The sequence below is a fragment of the Ctenopharyngodon idella genome, chromosome 2 (genome assembly GCF_019924925.1).
Source record: "Ctenopharyngodon idella isolate HZGC_01 chromosome 2, HZGC01, whole genome shotgun sequence".
Lineage (NCBI taxonomy): Eukaryota > Metazoa > Chordata > Actinopteri > Cypriniformes > Xenocyprididae > Ctenopharyngodon > Ctenopharyngodon idella.
In genome coordinates, this window is record NC_067221.1 from 7,367,300 (window position 1) to 7,393,986 (window position 26,687).

The 26,687-nt window shown below is 36.5% G+C and overlaps 4 gene segments (V, D, J or C); all 4 read left to right on the top strand.

Moving 5' to 3' along the window:
- Positions 1-7,741: 7,741 nt before the first annotated feature.
- LOC127499507 (T cell receptor alpha variable 9-2-like) lies at positions 7,742-8,253 on the top strand. The segment is given in 2 exon segments: positions 7,742-7,832; positions 7,904-8,253. Coding segments are annotated over 2 exon segments (390 nt in total).
- Positions 8,254-9,842: 1,589 nt separating this feature from the next.
- On the top strand, positions 9,843-10,466 carry LOC127499531 (T cell receptor alpha variable 3-like). The segment is given in 2 exon segments: positions 9,843-9,945; positions 10,147-10,466. Coding segments are annotated over 2 exon segments (360 nt in total).
- A 5,779-nt stretch (positions 10,467-16,245) lies between these two features.
- LOC127499541 (T cell receptor alpha variable 18-like) lies at positions 16,246-17,713 on the top strand. The segment is given in 3 exon segments: positions 16,246-16,312; positions 16,408-16,788; positions 17,586-17,713. Coding segments are annotated over 3 exon segments (576 nt in total).
- A 2,365-nt stretch (positions 17,714-20,078) lies between these two features.
- On the top strand, positions 20,079-20,553 carry LOC127499550 (T cell receptor alpha variable 38-2/delta variable 8-like). The segment is given in 2 exon segments: positions 20,079-20,145; positions 20,240-20,553. Coding segments are annotated over 2 exon segments (381 nt in total).
- Positions 20,554-26,687: the final 6,134 nt, after the last annotated feature.

The following is a 26,687-nucleotide window of genomic DNA, read 5'->3' on the forward strand; positions in this document are numbered from 1 at the left end:
TGCTCCATTCAGAGATAGAGTGTTGGCGCCAATCCACCCTGGGGTTGTGTTGACTAAGCCAGGGATGACCAAGAACTATGGGTGCCAGAGGGGAGTCCATGAGGAGAAACGTGATGGTTTCAGTGTGGTTGCCTGACGTAGTAAGAGTTATGGGACAGGTAGTAAGGGAGATGCTGGGGAGTTCCTGTCCATTAAGAGCATTAACGGAGATCTGTCTGGTGAGAGGTGTGATGGGGAGATGAAATTTCTGAGCGAAATGAATGTCCATGAAATTACCTTCGGCTCCGGAGTCCAGTAAGGCTTGGCAGGTATGTGTGTGGTTGGCCCATCTCAGTCTTACCGGAAGGAGAGTGGATGGTGAGGACTTCTCAGCAGAGATCCCACCCGATAGTAGCCTCTTCATTACTATCGGGCTTGTTCTTTTACTGGACACGCATGTAAAAAATGGCCCGCTCCTCCGCAGTACAGACATAGTCCTCGGGACCTCCGCCTCTCTCTCTCCTCCCGGGAAAGCCGAGCTCTCCCTACCTGCATGGGCTCGGGATCAGCGATGGGACCGACCGTGTCTCCCTCATTGGTTGATCGACCTTCCGCGCCTCTCAGTCTTTGGTTAGAGTAGTCGGTAGTCTAGTAGTCGGCTACTGTACGATCACCTTGTCTTAGTTCCGCGAGGAGTCTGGCAGCGTCCTTGCCTGCCACAGCACGGTCGAAGACCCTCTTCATCTCGGCGGCGAGTGCCTGGAACGAGGTGCAGCATGGATCCTTGTTCTCCCACACCGCCGTTCCCCATAGTGCCACCTGACCCGTGAGGAGGGTGAGTACAAACGCCACCTTGGACTCTTCTCTCTCAAAGGTCCGGGGCTGTAGGGAAAAATGCATAGAACACCGTGTAAGAAAGGCTCTGCAAAAATTGGGCTCACCAGCATAGCTCTGAGGAACAGGTAGGCGTGGCTCAGGTTGGACACCCGGCTCCGGTGGTGTGGGGGGAATTGGCGGTGTGGGCGGCGCAGCGGGATTTCTCAGAAGTTGTAATTGTTGGGAGAGCTCGGACACCTGCGTCACGAGCGCTTGCACAGCGCGCCCTGTGGTGGTGATACTCTCCTGCTGCTGGTCCATACGAGCGATACTATGGTTGATGAACTCAGTCAGTGAAGCTGAACTTGCTGCATCCATAACGTTGGTCAGATCGTTCTGTCACGGGAATAATACGCGGATGCAAGTTGCAAGTAAAATCTCTTTATTGAGAAAACCACAGAGTCCAACACGTTGCAGCCAGCGGGAGAGTGGTGACACAGGGACTTCGATGGGCAGTCCTGAACAGAAGAGTGAAGACCGTGTGTAGAGTATCCAGAGTGAAGGGAAAACACCAGGTGAGTAATCCAAACGGGACTGGAACCGGAACAGCACGACACGATGACTCAGACAGAGGAACACACAGGATAACAGGAAGCAGCACGGGCGATATCCAGCAACGATCTGACAAACATGGGACGAAAGACAGGGCAATAAATAGGCTGGTAGATGACATTCAGCTGCCGCTGATCACTGGTAATCAGCGGTGACGCCCACATGAAACAATCAGCGTGACGAACACACACACACACACACACACACACAAACACACAAGACCAGAATGAGACAGCGGATTACCAACCGTGACAAATAACAAAACTGTTTGGTGCCAAAAAAAATCTTTCTTTAGTGGCATCTACAACTATGGAAGTGCATTTCTGTCTCAGAGTAAAAAATAAAAGGCAGTTTAAAATAAGAAAAAGTCATAATTATGAGAATTAAATTCACAATTAAAGGTGCAGTAGGTGATCTGGGAAAATGCTAACTTTAGCCTGCTAGCATTGAAAGCGCACAATCCACCCTCCCTGCAAATCGCTGTCCAAAGCCACGCCTCCTCCAAAGCATATGAACCCGCACAGACCAGCGAGACGACCAGAGACAACTTATTGGATTACATCATGTGTCATTCACCGGTCGGTTACAAGATTTCAATGACTGTCAGTTTTCAATGACGATCAGTTTTATTCTTTTACGAAAGTAAAAAATAAAAAGCAGTTTAAAATTTAAAAAAATAAAGTCACAATTATGAGAATTAAATTCACAATTAACTGTTTATATTTAGACATGGGTTTCCATACATCGTCAACTCTTGAATCACGTGCAGGTAATTTTAGAAATCTAGGGGTCAGTAAGCTTTTTTGAAAGAAATGAAAACTTTTATTCAACAAAGATGCATTAAATTGGTCAAAAGTGACAGTAAAGACATTTATAATGTTACAAAATATTTCTGTTTCAGATAAACTGTTTGTATTTAGAAATGGGTTTCCATACAGGGCAGTTTATGAACTGCAGATTTAAGGGGAGGGACTAGCAAGAGAGAGAAAAACAAATGCTTTCTTCAGTAACAGTAACAGGTGTTGCAGAATAACTCTTGTATCGTCCTGAAAAATGATGCTCTTTGTTTTTATTTTGCTCTTTTCCCTCACAGGTATGTATTCTGTTCCAGTCTGTCAGGATTTTTGTTTATTACTTGCTTGTCCCTTTTTCCCCTTTTATGTTTAACATGTTCACTTTTTTAACAAGCTAAATTTTTATTTTTCTTTCTGCAGGTGATATTTTTGGGAATGTCATCACGCCACTTCAAACTAAAGTATATAGAACAGAAAAGGAAATTATATCCCTGTCGTGCAACTACTCCTCTGCAGTGAGTCTATATTGGTATCGCCAATATCCCAGATCGGCTCCTGAATTTCTTTTCGTCATTCTACATGCTACTGGGAAAGTTTTCCAGAAATCTGAAGTCATTGATTTAGATCCTCGATTCTCTGGAAAACTGAATAAGGAGAAACTCCATACGTATCTTGAAATCTCTTCTGCCAAAGTGACAGACTCAGCGATGTACTACTGTGCCCTGGAGCCCACAGTGACAGGAAAACAAACTACACTGTACAAAAACCACCAGCTCAATGTACTAAACAGCTACAGTATTCATTGTGATTCTTCCCTCTCTAGTAAGCAGCGGTCGGACCTGGTCGAAGCTGGTGGTCAGACACTTTCTCCACTGCTTTCTAACAGTGAAATCCTAAAAACATAAACTATGCCCAACTCCAAAATCCTAATTTAACCTAATTAAGAAAAAAATTGTGAGAGTAGTAACACTAGCAGTAGTCAGTGAGATTAGATTGCCATCTGGTGGGCTTGTAAAATAGAAGCCGTTAGCCATTCACTTATTTATTTATTTTTTCTTTGTTTAATCTTAAAAGCTGTTTCTAATTTCAAGATTGATTCCCAGCTGGTGAATTTTGCTCTTTCGAGAAATCAAATGTTCTTATAACTATAGGCTAAACAGTGTATCTTTTATTGTTTTAGTTAATTGAGGTATAGAATATTGGATCACACTTTAGATTAGTGTCCAGTTCTCACTATTAACTACGACTTTAGCCTCAATAAACTTCTATTTACTGCTTATTAATAGTTAGTAAGGTAGTTGTTAAATTTAGATAATGGATTAAGTGATGTAGAATATCATGCAGAATAAGGCATTAATATGTGCTTTACATATTAATACTAATAAACAGCCAATATCCTAGTAAGATGCATGCTAATAAGCAACTAGTTAATAGTGACAATTGGACCCTAAACTAAAGTGTTACTGAATATTGATTCATCAATAACCTTTGGCCATCTAACTGAACCAATATGCCAATTTCTGTTGGATCTGAAGAGTTGTTCTGGTGCGACTGCAAGAAAAAGCATAGAAAGAACATATCAAACACAAAATCAGCAACACTTGAATGGAGATTTTGTTTAATTTCTCCATTCCTCAAGTGGTTTTGTGTTTAAAAAATTATGTCATTTATTAAAGAATTATGTCAAGAGGCGGAGTTTAACACAGGCCTGTCAAACACAGACTAGTTCAGCATCACAGATCACTGAGGGAGGCAGGAACCTGTTCATCATGTTCACTTGTGCACTTATATTGCTGACTTTAACTCAAGGTAAAACTTTACTTGTGCTGTATAATTACCTCACACAATATTATCATTTTAAATATGCTTAATCTCACACCTTTTTGTTGTAGGTAACAGAGCTAAAGAGGTCATCACTCCATACAGTGATGCAGCATTTGCCTCTGAGACCGAGAGTGTCAAACTCTCTTGTAACTACAGCGGTTCTGTTGAGAGTCTTCACTGGTATCGACAATATGCAGGTTCACCGCCACAGTTCCTCATACTGGATTATTCAGGACACGTTAATCATGCTAATCCTCCAGTTCCTGGAATATCCATCAGTCACAGAAAAGAAGCAAACAGTGTGGATCTGGAGATCTCCTCTGCTGCAGTATCAGACTCTGCTCTGTATTACTGTGCTCTGAGGCCCACAGTCACAGGAAACACTGTAACACTGTACAAAAACCTGAAAAACTACTAAGACAAATTTGCAATGATGTCTAGCCATCATACACGTGAAGGCGTGCATTTAGTAACTGTGCTATCAAATTACTTTTTGATTATTAATTTACTCTGAGATTTGAATTTAAAAATACAGATGTACACTGTTGATTAAATGTATTGGTAATGTTCATGAATTTTAAAATTAGACCAGATGACTTTAAAATTGCTAGTGATGGGAAAAAAAAAAAAAAAAAATCACACATTTTTCCCTATTAATATAATATAGTGTAAACCTGGGAAAACATTTATGAAATTCTGAAACAAAAGTTACCAATTATCATAAATTCATGTCCACTGTTTAGTTGCAGCAATTTTGCAATTATTTAGTCTCCAATTGTCAAGGCCAGCTCACTCTTTACTGTCACATAAAGAGGATCACACAAACAAATGAGTTCTTTGAAGTGCAATGTTATTTATTACAAAATGATCTGTTCCAAACAAAATAACACAATGTCTAGGGAATTAAATAAACAAAAGAAAATAAGAATCCAGTGGGTAAGAAAGGTTGATAAGTAATTAAGAACAAAAAGAAAACAGGTTGGAGCAAATTATTCTCTGGAGAAACACGTTCTACCAGAGGAGGTACTGTTTGGTAGATCAGCCAGATATTTATACTCTCCACCCATAAATTATCCAATTTAACATTGAAGTCACATCCAGACGCCACACTGCCACAACCAGGCGAAGAAAAAAAAAAAAACAGGGTCGTAACACAATATGAATGCTTCAGTTTTGTGATACATGTAAATGTTTGTCATCTGCCACTAGGGGGTGAAGTTACAACAAAAACTATAGATGCAAATGAGTGAATGACTATTTACTTTTGAAAAGTTGATGGTATTTTTCCCTACACACAGAATACAGAGGGCAGAATAATCAAAGATACCAAACACACAAAGAGACTCTGAACTATATATAATAGATCAAGTGCAACAGATCAAGAAAAAATCCTATTAACTGACAGTTATCTCAGTTTTAATGTGGTAAGACAGAAGGTGGTTTAAATATCAGAAACTCAAACCACACCCACATTTACAGACAATATACTGTAGCTGCACAAACAACTCTCCATTACATTCATTCATTTACCTTTCAATTTAAAATCATAAAGCATATACTGATACGACTATAGTTTATTAGTAAATTTCCCACCATGGAGAGATGTATTCTGCTGATTCTTATAACAGTACCAGGTAAAGTCCACTTCATTTATCAGCACTAGACTAAAATATACTGAGGATTCACAGTGTTATTTATGCACATACTTATTTAATGCTGACATATTTTGTTAATTTTCAATGTTAATCATTCAGCATTGTTACTGTAACAACAGAGAGGACAGGGGTTTAATTAAACTTTTATTAAATATAATTAATTCTCTTGCAGGTGTATTTGCTGACAGCATTAAACCAAAAGACAAGGAAAATATAATCAGGACAGAAGGAGAGTCTGTGACACTGAGCTGTACATATGATGCAAGCAGCAGTTATGCTATGCTTTACTGGTACAGACAGTATCCAAACAGAGAACCTCAGTATTTACTGCGGAAAGGTGCTCGATCAGGGAGCAATAGTGAGGATATACCAGATCCTCACTTTCAGTCGACTACATCCCAATCATCCACTGAACTCATTATTAACAGTGTGACTCTGTCAGATTCAGCTCTCTATTATTGTGCTCTAAGAGTTGACGCCCAGTGATACAAAGTCTATGTGAAGCCGTACAAAAACTGAAAATCATTTTTCACTTTCATCTTAAGCCGCATCAAACCCACAATCTATAATTCACACAATATAGGTGTGGAAACACCTGTGTGTGGTTAGAGGAAATGCATTTCAAGTTGTAAAGAAAAAATAGAGAAAAATGAAATGAGATCAAAATAAAAGATACATAATACATATTCTACAAGATATATAGAACCATCCTGAATTATTTACATACTGTACATCACAATTAGCTTGACAAATGTGACTTAAAATTACATAATTATTTATTACTGCACATTTCATGTAGTGCCCCAATAATACAAAACACCTGAGAGGCTTTACAAAAACTCATACACAAAATTATTGTTTTGAAGTTGAACAGTATTTCATCAACGATAAATCAAACCACAGCTGTTCTTACATGAACCACAAAGGCTCTGTGAATAACAGGATATGGTTACAACAGTAAAAAATTTAATTGAGATGAATTAAATAAAGTATAATGGTCTCACTGGGTAATTAGTGCTATAAAAAGTTATTTAGTGTTCTTGCAGGTGTTTCATAAATTATAAACTGCTCCTTCATTTGACTGACTTTGCCTGTCAAAATGAGTCAAATCAAATGTATAAGCAATTTATACATGTTTCTAGTGTCACTTTTGCAAATGTCACATCAACAGACCAAATTACAATATTGTCTGAATAATAAACTTAATGAATAATAATAAAAGTATCACTCTTACAGCAGATTATTTGAATATGAAGACTGTAGCTTTAAGAGGAGGTGCTATAGCTGGAGAAATCCTCTGCTAGACAATGAATGAAGGTTTACTTCAGTAACACTTTGTCCTGCAGATGAACTGAACTAAAACATCATCCTAAAAATGATCCTTTTGGTTTTGGTTTTGCTTTGTTCTCTAACATGTGAGTATATTCTATCCCAAAGTGTGTCAGGATTTCTTGTTTTCTGTCTGTTCTGCTGTGGCATGTGAAATGTTGATTTAATCTTGAATTCCATCTTCCTGCAGGTGTCAGTTTTGGGAATGAAATCACACCAGTCCAAACTGAGATGTTTGGGACGGAGGGGAACAATATAACTCTGTCCTGTAGCTACTCCTCAGCAGTTAGTCTGCAGTGGTATCGCCAGTATCCCAACTCAGCTCCTGAATACCTTTTAGTCATATTTCATGCTACAGGGAAAGTTTCTCAAAAATCCAAAATTTTAGATCTAGATCCCAGATTCTCTGGAAAACTGAATGAAAAGAAAACCCATGTGGATCTGATCATCTCCTCTGCTAAAGTGACAGACTCAGCGATGTACTACTGTGCCCTGGAGCCCACAGTGACAGGAAACTGAATAATACTGAGCAAAAACTGGAGCAAAGAGCATAAAACACATCATATCCCAGTTTAAGTACATTAAACATTTGAGAAATTACATTAACTTGAAAAATAACAAGTGCAAAATATTTTAGGTATTTATCCTTCATAATATATGTTAATTTCTGTACATATAAGAGGGTTTTGTCAGAAGGCGGAGCTTAACACAGGCCTGTGAAACACATTAGTTCAGTGATCAGCATCACATACAGCATCACTCAGGCAAGCAGCAACTACCATCATGTTCACTTGTGTACTTATATTGCTGACTTTAACAGAAGGTAAAATCTTACATGTGTCATTACATCATCATATCTCATTTTAAACATGCTGAAATAGGTTTTTGTTGTAGGTAACAGAGCTAAAGAGGTCATCACTCCATACAGTGATGCAGCATTTGCCTCTGAGACCGAGAGTGTCAAACTCTCTTGTAACTACAGCGGTTCTGTTGATAGTCTTCACTGGTATCGACAATATGCAGGTTCACCGCCACAGTTCCTCATACTGGATTATTCAGGACACGTTAATCATGCTAATCCTCCAGTTCCTGGAATATCCATCAGTCACAGAAAAGAAGCCAACAGTGTGTATCTGGAGATCTCCTCTGCTGCAGTATCAGACTCTGCTCTGTATTACTGTGCTCTGAGGCCCACAGTCACAGGAAACACAAGAACACTGTACAAAAACCTGAAAAACTATTAAGTCACAAACTTGCAATGATGTCTAGCAATCATACACGTGAAGGCGTGCATTTAGAATATATAATTGTGCTATAGAATTACTATTTGATTATTAATTTACTCTGAACTTTGTTTTAAAAATTACAGACGTACACTGTTGATTAAAATGCATTGGTAATGTTCATGAATTTTAAAATGAAATGATTAAACAAGAGTGATTTAAAATCACACTTTATTCTGAAACAAACTGTCATGCTTTTCTTTCACAGTCTTCTTAAAATTAATATTTTCCCCATTAAAGGCAATATAGTGTAAACCTGGGAAAACATTTCTGAAATTCTGAAACAAAAGTTATTAATTATAATAAATTCCTGTCTACTGTTTAGGAGCAGCAATTTTGCAATTATTTAGTCAGAGCCGGCCCAAGGCATAAGCAAACTAAGCGGCTGCTTGGGGCCCCCAAGAGCATATGAAATGACAGCTTGATCAGTTGCAGTTCTAGTGCCTCTGCCCCAATAATACTGTACAACTCGACGTATATTCATATCACATTAGGGCTGCACGATGCATCGTTTTAGCATCGACATCGCGATGTGCGCATCCACGATAGTCACATAAAAGGAATTGCGAAGTTTCACCAAAGTTGCACGTGTTTAGGTCCTGTCACACGGAGCCGCGCAGATGCACGTGAACTCCGAATTTCGTTCGGACCACTTCCGCATCTATTTGTGCTTGAACGGACATATACAAACAAAGACAACGAATGTGTATCATTATAAACGATCCGTGCATTCGGACTTAAAGTCACAGCAGGCTTGATGCTTTCTGTTTCATGAATGTTAACAAACAACAAAATACAAAGAAAAAAAAATGTCTTTAACACAGATTAATTATATTCAGTTTATACAGTGAAGACTATGCAGAGTTATTTTACATTTGATTATTCATTTTCTGGACCTGAATACCTACCTGAAAAATATAAAAAACCCATTTATTTCATTTAAATCACCCCAATCGTTCTAGAATTATTCTTTCCAAATAGAGCTATTCAAGTAATCTGTTAAATTTATTTCATATCGCAACATATATTGCAGAAAAACAAAAATCGTACATTTATATTTATTTTTTATATAAGAAGATACTGTTTATCTTAAGTTATTCTAACCGAGGGGCCCCCAAATAAAATTCTGCTTAGGGCCCCATAAAGGCTTGGGCCGGCCCTGTATTTAGTCTCCATTATAAATGCATCAGTTTTGTGAAACATGTAAATGTTTGTCATCTGCCACTAGGGGGTGAAGTTCCAACAAAAACTATAGATACAAGTGAGTGAATTACTATTTACTTTTGAAAAGCTAATGATATTTTTCCCTAAACACAGAATACAGAGGGCAGAATAATCAAAGATATCAAACACACAAAGAGACTCTGAACTATATATAATAGATCAAGTGCAACAGATCAAGAAAAAATCCTATTAACTGACAGTTATCTCAGTTTTAATGTGGTAAGACAGAAGGTGGTTTAAATATTAGAAACTCAAACCACACCCACATTTACAGACAATATACTGTAGCTGCACAAACAACTCTCCATTACATTCATACATTTACCTTTCAATTTAAAATCATAAAGCATATACTGATACAACTATAGTTTATTAGTAAATTTCCCACCATGGAGAGATGTATTCTGCTGATTCTTATAACAGTACCAGGTAAAGTGCACTTCATTTATCAGCACTAGACTAAATATATTGAAAATTTAAAGTGTTATTTATGCACATACTTATTTAGTAGATAATGCTGACATATTTTGTTAATTTTTAATGTTGTTCATTCATAGCACTGTTACTGTAACAACAGAAAGGACAGGGGTTTAATTAAACTTTTATGAAATATAATTAATTCTCTTGCAGGTGTATTTGCTGACAGCATTAAACCAAAAGACAAGGAAAATATAATCAGGACAGAAGGAGAGTCTGTGACACTGAGCTGTACATATGATACAAGCAGCAGTAATACTTATGTTATGCTTTACTGGTACAGACAGTTTCCAAACAGAGAACCTCAGTATTTACTGCGGAAAGGTGCTCGATCATGGAGCAATATTGAGGATATACCAGATCCTCACTTTCAGTCGACTACATCTCAAACATCCACTGAACTCAAGATTAATGGTGTGACTCTGTCAGATTCAGCTCTCTATTACTGTGCTCTAAGAGTTGACGCCCAGTGATACAAAGTCTATGTGAAGCTGTACAAAAACTGAAAATTATTTTTCACTTTGATCTTAAGCCACATCAAACCCACAATCTATAATTCACACAATATAATTGTGGAAACACCTGTGTGTGGTTAGAGGAAATTTAGTTCAAGTTATAAAGGCAAATCAGAGAAAAATGAAAAGATATCAAAATAAAACATACATAATACATATTCTACTAGATTCTGCTAAACCTTGAATTACTGTCATACTGTAAACCTGACAAATGTGACTTAACATTACATTTTTTTTTATTACTGCACATTTCATGTAGTGCCCCAGTAATACAAAACACCTGAGAGGCTTTACAAAAACTCACATAAAATTAGACAAAATTATTGTTTTGAAGTTGAACAGTATTTATCAACTATAAATCAAACCACAGCTGTTCTTATATATGAACCACAAAGGCTCTGTGAATAACAGGATATGTTAATACCTGTTAAAATTTAATTGAGATGAATTAAATACTGTATAACGGTTTCATTGGGAAATTATTGATATAAAAAAAAAAATTACTGTTACTTAGTGTTCTTGCTGGTGATTCATAAATTATAAACTGCTCCTTCATTTGACTGACTTTGCTTGTCAAAATGAGTCAAATCAAATGTATAAGCAATTTATACATGTTTCTAGTGTCACTTTTGCAAATTGCAAATCACTCTTACAGCAGATTATTTGAATATGAAGACTGTAGCTTTAAGAGGAGGTGCTATAGCTGGAGAAATCCTCTGCTAGACAATGAATGAAGGTTTACTTCAGTAACACTTTGTCCTGCAGATGAACTGAACTAAAACATCATCCTAAAAATGATCCTTTTGGTTTTGGTTTTGCTTTGTTCTCTAACATGTGAGTATATTCTATCCCAAAGTGTGTCACATCACCACTGGGGGGTGCTGTGTCTGTGTGTGTACATTAAACATTTCAGAGAGGACAATCAACTGTATAATGAAAGCATGTGTGAAAGAAACAACAGAAGACGGTACTTTTGTCTTCTGAATATATCTTTCTTTAGTGTCATGAAAATAAATACTCATTGCTAATAATCCTAATGGTCTAAACAGGCTTCATGTCCTCAATGCAAAATATAATTCCTTGGATGACATGTAAACTATACATGTTTCCCAAAGGATTGTGAAATTTATTGAAATCAATAATTTTGTGATAGATTTTAAAGGTATGGGTATAGGCCTCAGTATTTAGTTTTTCCTCACAAAATGCACTTGATCAATCATTTATAAAAATATCAATCAACATACCATAACAAGATTTGGCATTAGACTACAATAATGATACAGGCACAAACACTATCAAATATTGAATATTCTAACTCTCTGACTCTAACACTAAATAGCCTCTATTTTGTTTAGCTTTGAATGACTTATAGTAAGATAGTGAACAATCACAGTCACACTAGATGATAAAACTGAATTAGTGGAGGAAGATATACTTATTCAACAAGAAGCATAGTTATTTTTCTGAGATATTCCTATGAAGGGACAAACATCTCAGGTTTTAATAAGGAAAGACAGAGAAGGTGGTCTAAATAAACCACACCCACATGAAAGCTTCACAATAGGCTACTACAATCATACATTTACTGTTTAGCTTCAGTTTATAAAGCCAGTTAGTAAATCTTCTCAACATGGAGAGATGCTTTCTACTGATTCTTCTATCTGTGCCAGGTATAAAACGTTTAATCTAAACAGACTCAAATATAAAATGTTTTGGCTATATTTTTTAAATGTAATTCTATATTACAATAATGACATCACAGTTTGTTGAAGAAACTATTTTTGGTATTGTAATTTTCATTTATAAATCTTATACATTTTTGGATAAGTAGACAAGGTGACCTGTTGTGAAATTTGTCCATTTCTCTTGCAGGATTTCTGTCTGACAGCATTGAACCAAAAGACAAGGAAACTAATATTTACAGAAATGAAGAAGAGCGTGTAACTCTGAGCTGCTCGTATGATTCAAGCAGCAGTTTTATTTTGCTTTACTGGTACAGACAGTATCCTAATAAAGAACCAGAATATTTACTGTATAAAGGTGCTCAGTCACGAAGCAGTTATGAGAATATACCAGACCGTCAACGGTTTCAGTCGACTACATCCCAATCATCCACTGAACTCATTATTAACAGTGTGACTCTGTCAGATTCAGCTCTCTATTATTGTGCTCTAAGAGTTGACACCCAGTGATACAAAATGCCTGAGAGGCTTTACAAAAACTCACATGTAGATTTTGCCTTTTAAAAAACGATTCAAATATGATTTAAACCACAGCTTTATCTTGTGTAAACCACAACACAAAAAAATCTAACACCTGCTGGAAGAAAAAACTGTGTGCTAGGAGGAAACTATAAAGAGGATTAAGAAGATTATAATTCATTGTTTTTTTTAAAAACCTTCCCATAAAAGAACCTCTGAGAATAAGTTTTCCTTGCTAAAAATCCCAGTGAACACTATTTGCCCAAGCATAAATTTAGATAAATTACAATTAAACTGTGTATTTCAGTTTTTAATGCTATCAGCAGTAGATATACAGACTAAAATTAAGAGACCAAAACAGAGAGCACCAAACATTTCCATGTTTTTTAATACCTTCTGATTGCAACAAAAAGGTTATTAGAGTACTACAGTAAAACTCCTGACCTACTGTACGTGTTCATATCTGACACATCTAGGCTTCAAATGCTATTTCATTATTATTTTGATTATGGATTTGCAGCTTTATGAACTGCAGCTTTAAGGGGAGGAGTTCATCTGAGACCTTCTCCTTTACTTGACAATGACTGAATTAGTTGAACAGCAGTTTGTGCTGAATACATCGTGCAAAATGATTCTCTGCCTGCACATTCTCCTTTGTTGCCTTGTGTGTACGTATTATGGATTACATATACTGAATTATTGTCATTACTATTTTAAACTAACAATGTAATTGTTATGATGTTTCAATAAATTATTACATGATGTTACATGAATTTTGACTCTTGCAGGTGGCACTTTGGGGAATGTCATCACTCCAGTCCAAAATGAGATGTCCCGTCCAGAGGGAGCAAATATTACTCTGTCTTGTAACTACTCTTCTTCAGCATATAGTCTACAGTGGTATCGCCAATATCCCGGACAAGCTCCAAAATATCTTTTTGTCATTCAATATGCTACTGGGAAAGTTACACAAATATCAGAAATTGTCAGTCTAGATCCTCGATTCTCTGCAAAACTGAATGAAAAGAAAACCCACATGTATCTGGAGATCTCCACAGCTAAAGTGACAGACTCTGCAATTTACTACTGTGCCCTGGTGCCCACAGTGACAGGAAACACTAGAACACTGTACAAAAACCCTCTCAACAGCAACACTGTAGGTGAATGTACAATGCATTGCATGTCTACACAAAATATCTGCAAATAAAAAAATATAAAATAAAACAAAACCTATTTTTAAATACATATTTTTGGAAACAATAAATCAATAAAATAGTTTTATGATAGTATTAAAATAGTTCAATAATAAAAAACTGAATGATAAGAACACTACTCAGGCTTTCATGTACAAGAGTACAGATGTATAAAATTATGCTCAGCAGAAGTAAACTGTAGTATGTTTATGATATTAGATCCCCACCTGCTGGAAATCGTAGGAACAGTCAACTCACTGAAATATTTGATCTTTTTTGTTCTTTGTGGGAACTACAAGAAATGCAGATGATGTATGACAAGTTGACATCACTTGTAGATCGAATTGGACCCAGTGGCGAGAGGACCAGTGTTATCAGTACAGAAGGAGATTCTGTGACACTCGAGTGTTCATACGATTCAAGCAGCAGCTATGTTCTTCTTTACTGGTACAGACAGTTTAACACACAGCCTCAATTTGTGCTGGCGAAAGGTGGACGGTCAGAGACATACAAGAATATACCAGACCCTCGATTTGAATCAAGTACATCTCAGACATCCACCTCACTGACTATTAAAAGTGTGACTCTGTCAGATTCAGCTCTCTATTATTGTGCTCTAAGAGTAACAGCAGCAGCCCAGTGATACAAAGTGCCTCAGAGGCTTTACAAAAACTCACTCAGAAAACTTGCTTTGAACAGTAAGTTATCAAATATATATCAAACCACACTTGTGTCTTTATAAACCACAGTGCCAAACTGCAGAACATTGTAACACCTGCTGGAAATGAAGAGTGGCATGTGGCCTACAGTAAACATGAGCTGGAATGTTTAAATCTGGTAATTTTAGTGATTTATTAGTAAGCTTACAAATGAAGCCACAAAAGAATTGCAGCATCTCCCAGCAAAAAATGTTTTTGAACGAATTGATTGAGTGAATGATTCAGTGAATCACTCATAAAAACAGTTGCTTGTTTTGTTCATGAATGAATGAATTATAGATGAATCAGTTGAATTAATCATTTAAGGACTCACTCAAAGAAATTTCAGTTTTTAATGCAATCAGCAGTAGGTATACACTGACTAAAATTAAGAGGGCAAAATAGAGAACAAACATTTCCATGTTTTTTTTAATACCTTCTGATTGCAACAAAAAGGTTATTAGAGTACTACAGTAAAACTTCTGACCTACATATTCATATCTGACACATCTAGGCTTCAAATGCTATTTCATTATTGTTTTGATTATGGATTTGCAGCTTTATGAACTGCAGCTTTAAGGGGAGGAGTTCATCTGAGACCTTCTCCTTTACTTGACAATGACTGAATTAGTTGAACAGCAGTTTGTGCTGAATACATCGTGCAAAATGATTCTCTGCCTGCACATTTTCCTTTGTTGCCTTGTGTGTACGTATTATGGATTACATACTGAATTATTGTCATTACTATTTTAAACTAACAACTTAATTGTTATGATGTTTCAATGAATTAATGATGTTGCATGAATTTTGACTCTTGCAGGTGGCACTTTGGGGAATGTCATCACTCCAGTCCAAAATGAGATGTCCCGTCCAGAGGGAGCAAATATTACTCTGTCTTGTAACTACTCCTCTTCAGCAGCATATACTCTACAGTGGTATCGCCAATATCCCGGACAAGCTCCAAAATATCTTTTTGTCATTCAATATGCTACTGGGATAGTTACACAAATATCAGAAATTGTCAGTCTAGATCCTCGATTCTCTGCAAAACTGAATGAAAAGAAAACCCACATGTATCTGGAGATCTCCACAGCTAAAGTGACAGACTCTGCAATTTACTACTGTGCCCTGGAGTCCACAGTGACAGGAAACACTAGAACACTGTACAAAAACCCTCTCAACAGCAACACTGTAGGTGAATGTACAATGCATTGTATGTCTACATAAAATATCTGCAAATAAATAAATAAAAAATAAAACAAAACCTATTTTTAAATACATATTTTTGGAAACAACAAATCAATAAAATAGTTTTATGATAGTATTAAAATAGTTCAATAATAAAATAATAAAAACCTGAATGATAAGAACACTACTCAGGCTTTCATGTACAAGAGTACAGATGTATAAAATTATGCTCAGCAGAAGTAAACTGTAGTATGTTTATGATATTAGATCCCCACCTGCTGGAAATCGTAGGAACAGTCAACTCATTGAAATATTTGATCTTTTTTGTTCTTTGTGGGAACTACAAGAAATGCAGATGATGTATGACAAGTTGACATCACTTGTACTTCCTGCTTTTTCATTCACCCCAAGACAAGATCAACCTCTCAAGAAACACTGAGACTCATCTGATGTGATCATGGAAAGAGTAAAAATGGCCAGTCAACAAACAGAAAAATATCTGGTGATTCTCCTTATAGCATCAGGTACAATCCACCATTCCAATACATAATTTGTATGCTTATTCAAGATCTTTAAATATCTATACAAGTCTTAATTTTAATAATGTATCTCCTTCCAGGTGTTATCTGTCAAGATCAGATTGGACCCAGTGGCGAGAGGACCAGTGTTATCAGTACAGAAGGAGATTCTGTGACACTCGAGTGTTCATACGATTCAAGCAGCAGCTATGTTCTCTTTTATTGGTACAGACAGTTTACTAACACACAGCCTCAATTTGTGCTGGTGAAAGGCGGACGATCAGAGAGATATAAGATCATACCAGACCCTCGATTTGAATCAACTTCATCCCAGACATCCACCTCACTGACTATTAAAAGTATAACTTTGTCAGATTCAGCTCTCTATTACTGTGCTCTAATTAATAGTATCAGGCAGCCCAGTGTTACAAAGTGCCTGAGAGGCTTTACAAAAACTCACTCGGGAAAACTTGCATTGAACAGTAAGTTATCACATAATTATCAAACCACATTTGTGTCTTTACAAACCACAAAGCAAAACTGCAGGATATGGTAACACCTGCTGGAAATAAAGAGTTGCATGTGGCCTACAGTAAACACGAACTGAAATGTTTAAATCAGGTCACTTTAGTGATTAATAAGTAAGCTTTATATATTATCAGCATGGTTGGTTCTAAATATTAACAACATGTAAATACTGAGTAACTTACACTTTAGAAACACTGCCAATTGTTTTTGCTCCGTCAACGCAAATGAAGCTACAAAAGAATCGCAGTCCAAGCAAACAAACTGTTTTGAACGAATTGATTGAGTGAATGATTCAGTGAATCACTCATAAAAACAGTTGCTTGTTTTGTTCATGAATGCATCAGCTTTGTTGAATGAAATAATAGAATGGATGAATGATTCAATGAAGACTGAATGAATCACAGTTCTGGTAATGACTCACTAAAAGAAATTCCAGTCACTTTTCGCCACCTACTGGTTCTGTGTTTGGATAATGGAACTGCATCAATACTGCATTGTGGTTATATAATTCAAGATGGGATGAGCCAATCAAACACTAACAGTAATACACTTGCATTTATAAAAATCTGACAACACAAACAAAGGATTCGCTGCTCAAATGTTCTGGGTATAATTACTGTACAAGTTGGAGATGTCTGCATCACTTCTCATCTGTCTCACATTTCTGTCAGGTACAAATACACTATTACTTCAACATCAAACAAACAGTTTTGCATTTTCTTGCTTAAATGTCCATTGATGTTTTTTGCAGAAATCACTTTCTGTGCTCATATTGCACCAAAAACCAAAACTGTCATTGGTAGAGAGGGGAATCTGCGACTCTCACATGCTTGTATGAATCAAGCAGCCCTCATGCTTTGCTCTTATGGGGTAGACTGATCCCAAGACAGGCACCTGAGTTTTAATTGCTCAAGGGTGCATGATCAGAGACACGCTTTCAAAGCATAGATCTTCGCTATGATTCTGCAACGTCAAAGACATCCACATTTCTCATCATTAACCATCTAAAGCTGGAGGACACTGCTTCCTAAACCCTTCAAATGCTATTTCATTATTATTTTGATTATGGATTTGCAGCTTTATGGACTGCAGCTTTAAGGGGAGGAGTTCATCTGAGACCTTCTCCTTTACTTGACAATGACTGAATTAGTTGAACAGCAGTTTGTGCTGAATACATTGTGCAAAATGATTCTCTCCTTGCACGTTTTCCTTTGTTGCCTTGTGTGTACGTATTATGGATTACATATACTGAATTATTGTTATTACTATTTTAAACTAACAACTTAAGTATTATGATGTTTCAATAAATTATTACATGATGTCGCATGAATTTTGACTCTTGCAGGTGGCACTTTGGGGAATCTCATCACTCCAGTCCAAAATGAGATGTCCCGTCCAGAGGGAGCAAATATTACTCTGTCTTGTAACTACTCTTCTTCAGCATATAGTCTACAGTGGTATCGCCAATATCCCGGACAAGCTCCAAAATATCTTTTTGTCATTCAATATGCTACTGGGAAAGTTTTACATAAGTCTGAAGTCGTTGATTTAGATCCTCGATTCTCTGCAAAACTAAATGAAGAGAAAACCCATGTGTATCTGGAGATCTCCTCTGCTGAAGTGACAGACTCAGTGATGTTCTACTGTGCTCTGGAGCCCACAGTGACAGGAAATCAAACTACACTGTACAAAAACTCCAACAAGATCACACATCACCATCAAGACAATATTAGACAACTGGATTTGCCAGTAACATTTATAGGCTTTTTTCATATCATAAGCTGCAACAGAACAAAATGTGAGACAGTTGTGTTAAAACATAAGATAGGCCAAATTACAACATTCCTGTGAACTAAATAGTTGTGCTTGCACAGATCTGCATTGGAAGTAAACTGTTTAATAAAGAGAGGAGGTGAATTAATTGTCCTTACAGTCCTTGATAAGAACATTAAAGAGTCTCTTAAGGAGTGTCATAAGCTTTAACTCATGTTTTTCTTTAAACAGACAGCCATTCTGACCAGCTCTACAACAAAACGTCTGACCTGTGTGTCCATGTTACCTCTATACTGTCGCTCTGTCAATTCTGTTTCATCTGCAGTTTTAAGGGGAGGAGCTTGCTTCAGACATCTTCTGTTTGACAAGGAAAGAATGCAAAGTTTAGTTGAACAGTTTTTGCTGAACTGAAACTTCATCCTGCTTATCATCAACATGTTGCTCTTCTTAACTGGTTTGATTTGTTCTCTTTTATGTAAGTATTCCTTTGCAGACAGAATATTTGTTTGTCTCTTCTATTACTTTGTCTTGTTATTAATAAGTGTGTTGTTTATGTTTTTTTATTTTATGTACATTATATTTCCATGAATTTTGATTCTTGATTTTGAAGGTGGCAGTTTTGCGAATATCATGCCAGTCCAGACTAAGGTTTATGAGAAAGAGGGAGAAAATGTTACTCTGTCCTGTAACTACTCCTCAGCATCCACACTACAGTGGTATCGCCAATATCCCGGATCAGCTCCTGAATTTCTTCTGGACATTATCCAATCTTCAGGAAAAGTTTCACAAAAGTCAGAAATTGTGGATCAAGATCCTCGATTCTCTGCAAAACTGAATGAAAAGAAAACCCACGTGTATCTGGAGATCTCCACGGCTAAAGTGACAGACTCTGCAATTTACTACTGTGCCCTGGTGCCCACAGTGACAGGAAACACTAGAACACTGTACAAAAACCCTCTCAACAGCAACACTGTAGGTGAATGTACAATGCATTGCATGTCTACATAAAATATCTGCAAATAAATAAATAAAAAATAAAACAAAACCATGTCCATATTTTAAAAACACATTTTTGGAAGCAATCAATAAATCAATAAAATAGTGTTATGATAGTATTAAAATAGTTTTTAAGGGAAAAACAGAATAATAACAAACACTACTCAACTACATAACTCAACAACTACTAAAGTATTAGTTTTTAATATTAGTAATAGGTTCAAAAGTGCAGATGTATACAATTATGCTCAGCAGAAGTATAGTATTTTTATATTACATCGCCACCTGCTGGAAATATTTGGAACAGTCAACTCATTTAAATATTTGATCTTTATTTTTCTTTGTGGGACTTACAAGTCTTAGAGAAATGCAGATGATGTATGACAAGTTGACATCACTTGTACTTCCTGCTTTTTCATTCACCCCAAGACAAGATCAACCTCTCAAGAAACACTTAGACTCATCTGATGTGATCATGGAAAGAGTCCAAATGGCCAGTCAACAAAAAGAAAAATATCTGGTGATTCTCATTATAGCATCAGGTACAATCCACCATTCCAATACATAATTTGTATGCTTATTCAGATTTTTAAGTATCTATACACGTCTTAATTTTAATATTGTATCTCCTTCCAGGTGTTATCTGTCAAGATCGAATTGGACCCAGTGGCGAGAGGACCAGTGTTATCAGTACAGAAGGAGATTCTGTGACACTCGAGTGTTCATACGATTCAAGCAGCAGCTATGTTCGCCTTTACTGGTACAGACAGTTTAACACACAGCCTCAATTTGTGCTGGTGAAAGGTGGACGATCAGAGACATATAAGAACATACCAGACCCTCGATTTGAATCAACTACATCTCAGACATCCACCTCACTGACTATTAAAAGTGTGACTCTGTCAGATTCAGCTCTCTATTATTGTTCTCTAGCAGCAGCAGCCCAGTGATATAAAGTGCCTCAGAGGCTTTACAAAACCTCTCTCAGAAAACTTGCTTTGAACAGTAAGTTATCAAATATATATCAAACCACACTTGTGTCTTTATAAACCACAGTGCCAAACTGCAGAACATTGTAACACCTGCTGGAAATAAAGAATGGCATGTGGCCTACAGTGAACACAAGATGGAATGTTTAAATCTGGTCATTTTAGTGATTAATTAGTAAGCTTACAAACGAAGCCACAAAAGAATTGCAGCATCTCCCAGCAAACAAACAAAAATGTTTTTTAACGAATTGATTGAATGATTCAGTGAATCACTCATAAAAACAGTTGCTTGTTTTGTTGCTGAATGAATGAGTTATAGAAAATCAGTTAAATGAATCATTTAACGACTCACTCAAAGAAATTTCAGTTTTTAATGCAATCAGCAGTAGGTATACACTGACTAAAATTAAGAGGGCAAAATAGAGAACAAACATTTCCATGTTTTTTAATACATTCTGATTGCAACAAAAAAGGTTATTAGAGTACTACAGTAAAATTCCTGACCTACATATTCATATCTGACACATCTAGGCTTCAAATGCTATTTCATTATTGTTTTGATTATGGATTTGCAACTTTATGGACTGCAGCTTTAAGGGGAGGAGTTCATCTGAGACCTTCTCCTTTACTTGACAATGACTGAATTAGTTGAACAGCAATTTGTGCTGAATACATCGTGCAAAATGATTCTCTGCCTGCACATTCTCCTTTGTTGCCTTGTGTGTACGTATTATGGATTACATATACTGAATTATTGTCATTACTATTTTAAACTAACAACTTAAGTGTTATGATGTTTCAATGAATTATTACATGATGTTACACGAATTTTGACTCTTGCAGGTGGCACTTTGGGGAATCTCATCACTCCAGTCCAAAATGAGATGTCCCGTCCAGAGGGAGCAAATATTACTCTGTCTTGTAACTACTCTTCTTCAGCATATAGTCTACAGTGGTATCGCCAATATCCCGGACAAGCTCCAAAATATCTTTTTGTCATTCAATATGCTACTGGGAAAGTTTTACATAAGTCTGAAGTCGTTGATTTAGATCCTCGATTCTCTGCAAAACTGAATGAAGAGAAAACCCATGTGTATCTGGAGATCTCCTCTGCTGAAGTGACAGACTCAGTGATGTTCTACTGTGCTCTGGAGCCCACAGTGACAGGAAATCAAACTACACTGTACAAAAACTCCAACAAGATCACACATCACCATCAAGACAATATTAGACAACTGGATTTACAAGTAACATTTAGAGGCTTCTTTCATATCACAAGCTGAAACAGGACAAAATGTGAGACAGTTGTGTTAAAACATAAGATAGGCCAAATTACAACATTCCTGTGAACTAAATAGTTTTGCTTGCACAGATCTGCATTGGAAGTAAACTGTTTAATAAAGAGAGGAGGTGAATTAATTGTCCTTACAGTCCTTGATAAGAACATTAAAGAGTCTCTTAAGGAGTGTCATAAGCTTTAACTCATGTTTTTCTTTAAACAGACAGCCATTCTGACCAGCTCTACAACAAAACGTCTGACCTGTGTGTCCATGTTACCTCTATACTGTCGCTCTGTCAATTCTGTTTCATCTGCAGTTTTAAGGGGAGGAGCTTGCTTCAGACATCTTCTGTTTGACAAGGAAAGAATTCAAAGTTTAGTTGAACAGTTTGTGCTGAACTGAAACTTCATCCTGCTTATCATCAACATGTTGCTCTTCTTAACTGGTTTGATTTGTTCTCTTTTATGTAAGTATTCCTTTGCAGACAGAATATTTGTTTGTCTCTTCTATTACTTTGTCTTGTTATTAATAAGTGTGTTGTTTATGTTTTTGATTTTATGTACATTATATTTCCATGAATTTTGATTCTTGATTTTGAAGGTGGCAGTTTTGCGAATATCACGCCAGTCCAGACTAAGGTTTATGAGAAAGAGGGAGAAAATGTTACTCTGTCCTGTAACTACTCCTCAGCATCCACACTACAGTGGTATCGCCAATATCCCAGATCAGCTCCTGAATTTCTCATGATCATTATACATTCCACAGGAAAAGTTTCACAAAAGTCAGATATTGTGGATCAAGATCCTCGATTCTCTGCAAAACTGAATGAAAAGAAAACCCACGTGTATCTGGAGATCTCCACAGCTAAAGTGACAGACTCTGCAATTTACTACTGTGCCCTGGTGCCCACAGTGACAGGAAACACTAGAACACTGTACAAAAACCCTCTCAACAGCAACACTGTAGGTGAATGTACAATGCATTGCAAGTCTACATAAAATATCTGCAAATAAATAAATAAAAAATAAAACAAAACCATGTCCATATTTTAAACACACATTTTTGGAAGCAATCAATAAATCAATAAAATAGTGTTATGATAGTATTAAAATAGTTTTTAAGGGAAAAACAGAATAATAACAAACACTACTCAACTACATAACTCAACAACTACTAAAGTATTAGTTTTTAATATTAGTAATAGGTTCAAAAGTGCAGATGTATACAATTATGCTCAGCAGAAGTATAGTATTTTTATATTACATCGCCACCTGCTGGAAATATTTGGAACAGTCAACTCATTTAAATATTTGATCTTTTTTTTTCTTTTCTTTTTCTTTTCTTTGTGGGACTTACAAGTCTTAGAGAAATGCAGATGATGTATGACAAGTTGACATCACTTGTACTTCCTGCTTTTTCATTCACCCCAAGACAAGATCAACCTCTCAAGAAACACTGAGACTCATCTGATGTGATCATGGAAAGAGTCCAAATGGCCAGTCAACAAAAAGAAAAATATCTGGTGATTCTCATTATAGCATCAGGTACAATCCGCCGTTCCAATACATAATTTGTATGTTTATTCAGATCTTTAAATATCTATACACGTCTTAATTTTAATAATGTATCTCCTTCCAGGTGTTATCTGTCAAGATCGAATTGGACCCAGTGGCGAGAGGACCAGTGTTATCAGTACAGAAGGAGATTCTGTGACACTCGAGTGTTCATACGATTCAAGCAGCAGCTATGTTCGCCTTTACTGGTACAGACAGTTTACTAACACACAGCCTCAATTTGTGCTGGTGAAAGGCGGACAATCAGAGACAACTGAGAACATACCAGACCCTCGATTTAATTCAACTACATCTCAGACATCCACCTCACTGACTATTAAAAGTGTAACTTTGTCAGATTCAGCTCTCTATTATTGTGCTCTAATAGTAACCTATACAGCCCAGTGTTACAAAGTGCCTGAGAGGCTGTACAAAAACTCACTCAGAAAACTTGCTTTGAACAGTAAGTTATCAGATAATTATCAAACCACATCTGTGTCTTCATAAACCACAGAGCCAAACTGCAGAACATGGCAACACCTGCTGGAAGTAAAGCGTACATGTGACCTACAGTAAACACGACTACACGAGCGGAGATGTTTAAATCAGGTCATTTTGGTGATTAATAAGTAAGCTTTATATATTAGCAGCATGTTTCTGAATATTAACAACATGTAAATACATAATAACTTACACTTTAGAAACAATGGCAGCAGTTTTTGCTCAGTCAACGCAAATAATTCAAAATGAAGCTACAAAAGAATCGCAGTCCAAGCAAACAACCTGTTTTGAACGAATTGATTGAGTGAATGATTCAGTGAATCACTCATAAAAACAGTTGCTTGTTTTGTTCATGAATGCATCAGCTTTGTTGAATGAAATAATAGAATGGATGAATGATTCGATGAAGACTGAATGAATCACAGTTCTGGTAATGACTCACTAAAAGAAATTCCAGTCACTTTTCGCCACCTACTGGTTCTGTGTTTGGATAATGGAACTGCATCAATACTGCATTGTGGTTGTATAATTCAAGATGGGATGACCCAATCAAACACTAACAGTAATACACTTGCATTTATACAAATCTGACAACACAATCAAAGGATTCGCTGCTCAAATGTTCTGGGTATAATTACTGTACAAGTTGGAGATGTCTGCATCACTTCTCATCTGTCTCACATTTCTGTCAGGTACAAATACACTATTACTTCAACATCAAACAAACAGTTTCGCATTTTTTTGCTTAAATGTCCATTGATATTTTTGCAGAAATCACTTTCTGTGCTCATATTGCACCAGAGACATACATGATTTACTTTAATGCTGTGAAAATTAATGTAATATAATGTAATATAATATATAATAATGCAGTCTGATTAAACTCACAAAAAACCATTTTGTATGAATGAAGTCCTTTGATTATGTTCATGTACTTTACAACAGCGTTTTTATATGTTTTTTGGCAAAATGTGATTGAAATTTAAACTGCACAATTATTGCATTTATCTCAAATAATTGCGATTAGACGATTAATCACTAATCACTACAGGTCTATGGTTGGCTTGTAAGTACCAAAAGTAGAGAAATATTTCAAACAACAAGATTGTAGGCTACAAATGCCATTCTGAAGAAGGGGGCGGAGCTTCCAGAGGAGACTTCAGATTTGTCACTTGTCATGTTCATATTTCGCTCTGCATAGGCTCACAATATGTTGCTGTACATAGTCATTTGGATCTTAATCCTTGCAGGTTAGTATATTTTTTCTTTACCAAGTGTGACTGTATTACTGAAAATACGCCTCTTTTTAATGTCAAATGAGCTGTGGAAATCAACACATATCTCCTATTTTTCATTTTTAAGATGTCACCCTTGCAGAAGCCATTACCTCAGAACACACAGAAGTGCGTGCAAATGAGGCCGAAAACATAACACTATCCTGTAGTTATTCCTCGGCATACAGTCTCCTTTGGTATCGACAGCATCACACATCAGCTCCTCATTTCCTCATGCTCATCCAACAAAACTCTGGAAAAGTAATCCAGAGTTCAGACGAGCGCCTATCAGGAACACTGAATGCGGAGAAAAATCGTGTCGATTTGGAAATCCCCTCTTCTACAGTACAAGACTCTGCACTGTATTTCTGCGCTCTGCAGCCCACAGTGACAGGAAATCAAATGTTACTGTACAAAAACCTGACATCATGAGATCTCATGGAGTTTATCATGCTCATTATTCACTCTTAGTTAGAGGGAGGAGCTTCAAGCAGCTGTAAAGATCTCCAGTGTCATCACAGACGTGTCATTCAGCATAATGCTGCTCATCACAATTATCCTGCTCTGTGCTGCTGGTAGTGAGTTTAACTCAATATTGCTTAGCCAAATTGATTTGTTTGTCTTAATATAGCATTTTTAATATAATTACACTGTAAATGATGTCAGACTTTCTAAATGGCTGAATTAAAACAAAACAAGTTTTTATAATTCAGTTTTTTTTTTTCTAATTATGATTATCATCATTTTCAGGTGGAAGGCTTGAGAGTCTTATTACATCAGACCAAACTGAGCTCTTTCATGAGAAGGGTGACATTATCACGTTGTCCTGTAGCTACTCAACAGCAATTAGTTCGCATTGGTACCGCCAAAATCCCAGATCAGCTCCTGAATATCTTTTATTAATTCTGCAAACGTCTGGACGGGTCCAGAGAGCAGAGAATCTGGATTCTCGGTTTTCAGTGAGACTGAATGAAAAGAAAAACGGTGTGGATCTGATCATCTCCTCTGCTAAAGTGTCAGACTCTGCTCTTTACTACTGTGCCATGGAGCCCACAGTGACGGGAAACATTATAACACTGAACAAAAACCTGCCTATAGTAGAAAAGACATTGACCCATAACAAACAGCTCCTTTCATTCTAACTTGGACATTGCAAAAAGGCGAAGTCTTCATGCTTAACTCTAGATAATATTCTGATATCAGTTTCCCCAAGCCAGACGATTGCTAATAATGTTCATCATTGTCTCATTTATTTCATGCAAACAAATGCTTTTATGACAAACATGTTCTCCTGAACTCCTACTATGTAATCCTTCTTCAACCACTTAAAACACTGTAACACTAAAACAATATAACAGTGTGAAAATATAAAGACTATCATTATGAAAAAGGGACAATATAAGTCCATCAATCATATGATTAATCTGCCATCTAGTGGTTTATTAAGCTCAGTACACTGGTCAGAAAAACTTGTCAAATATGCTTTT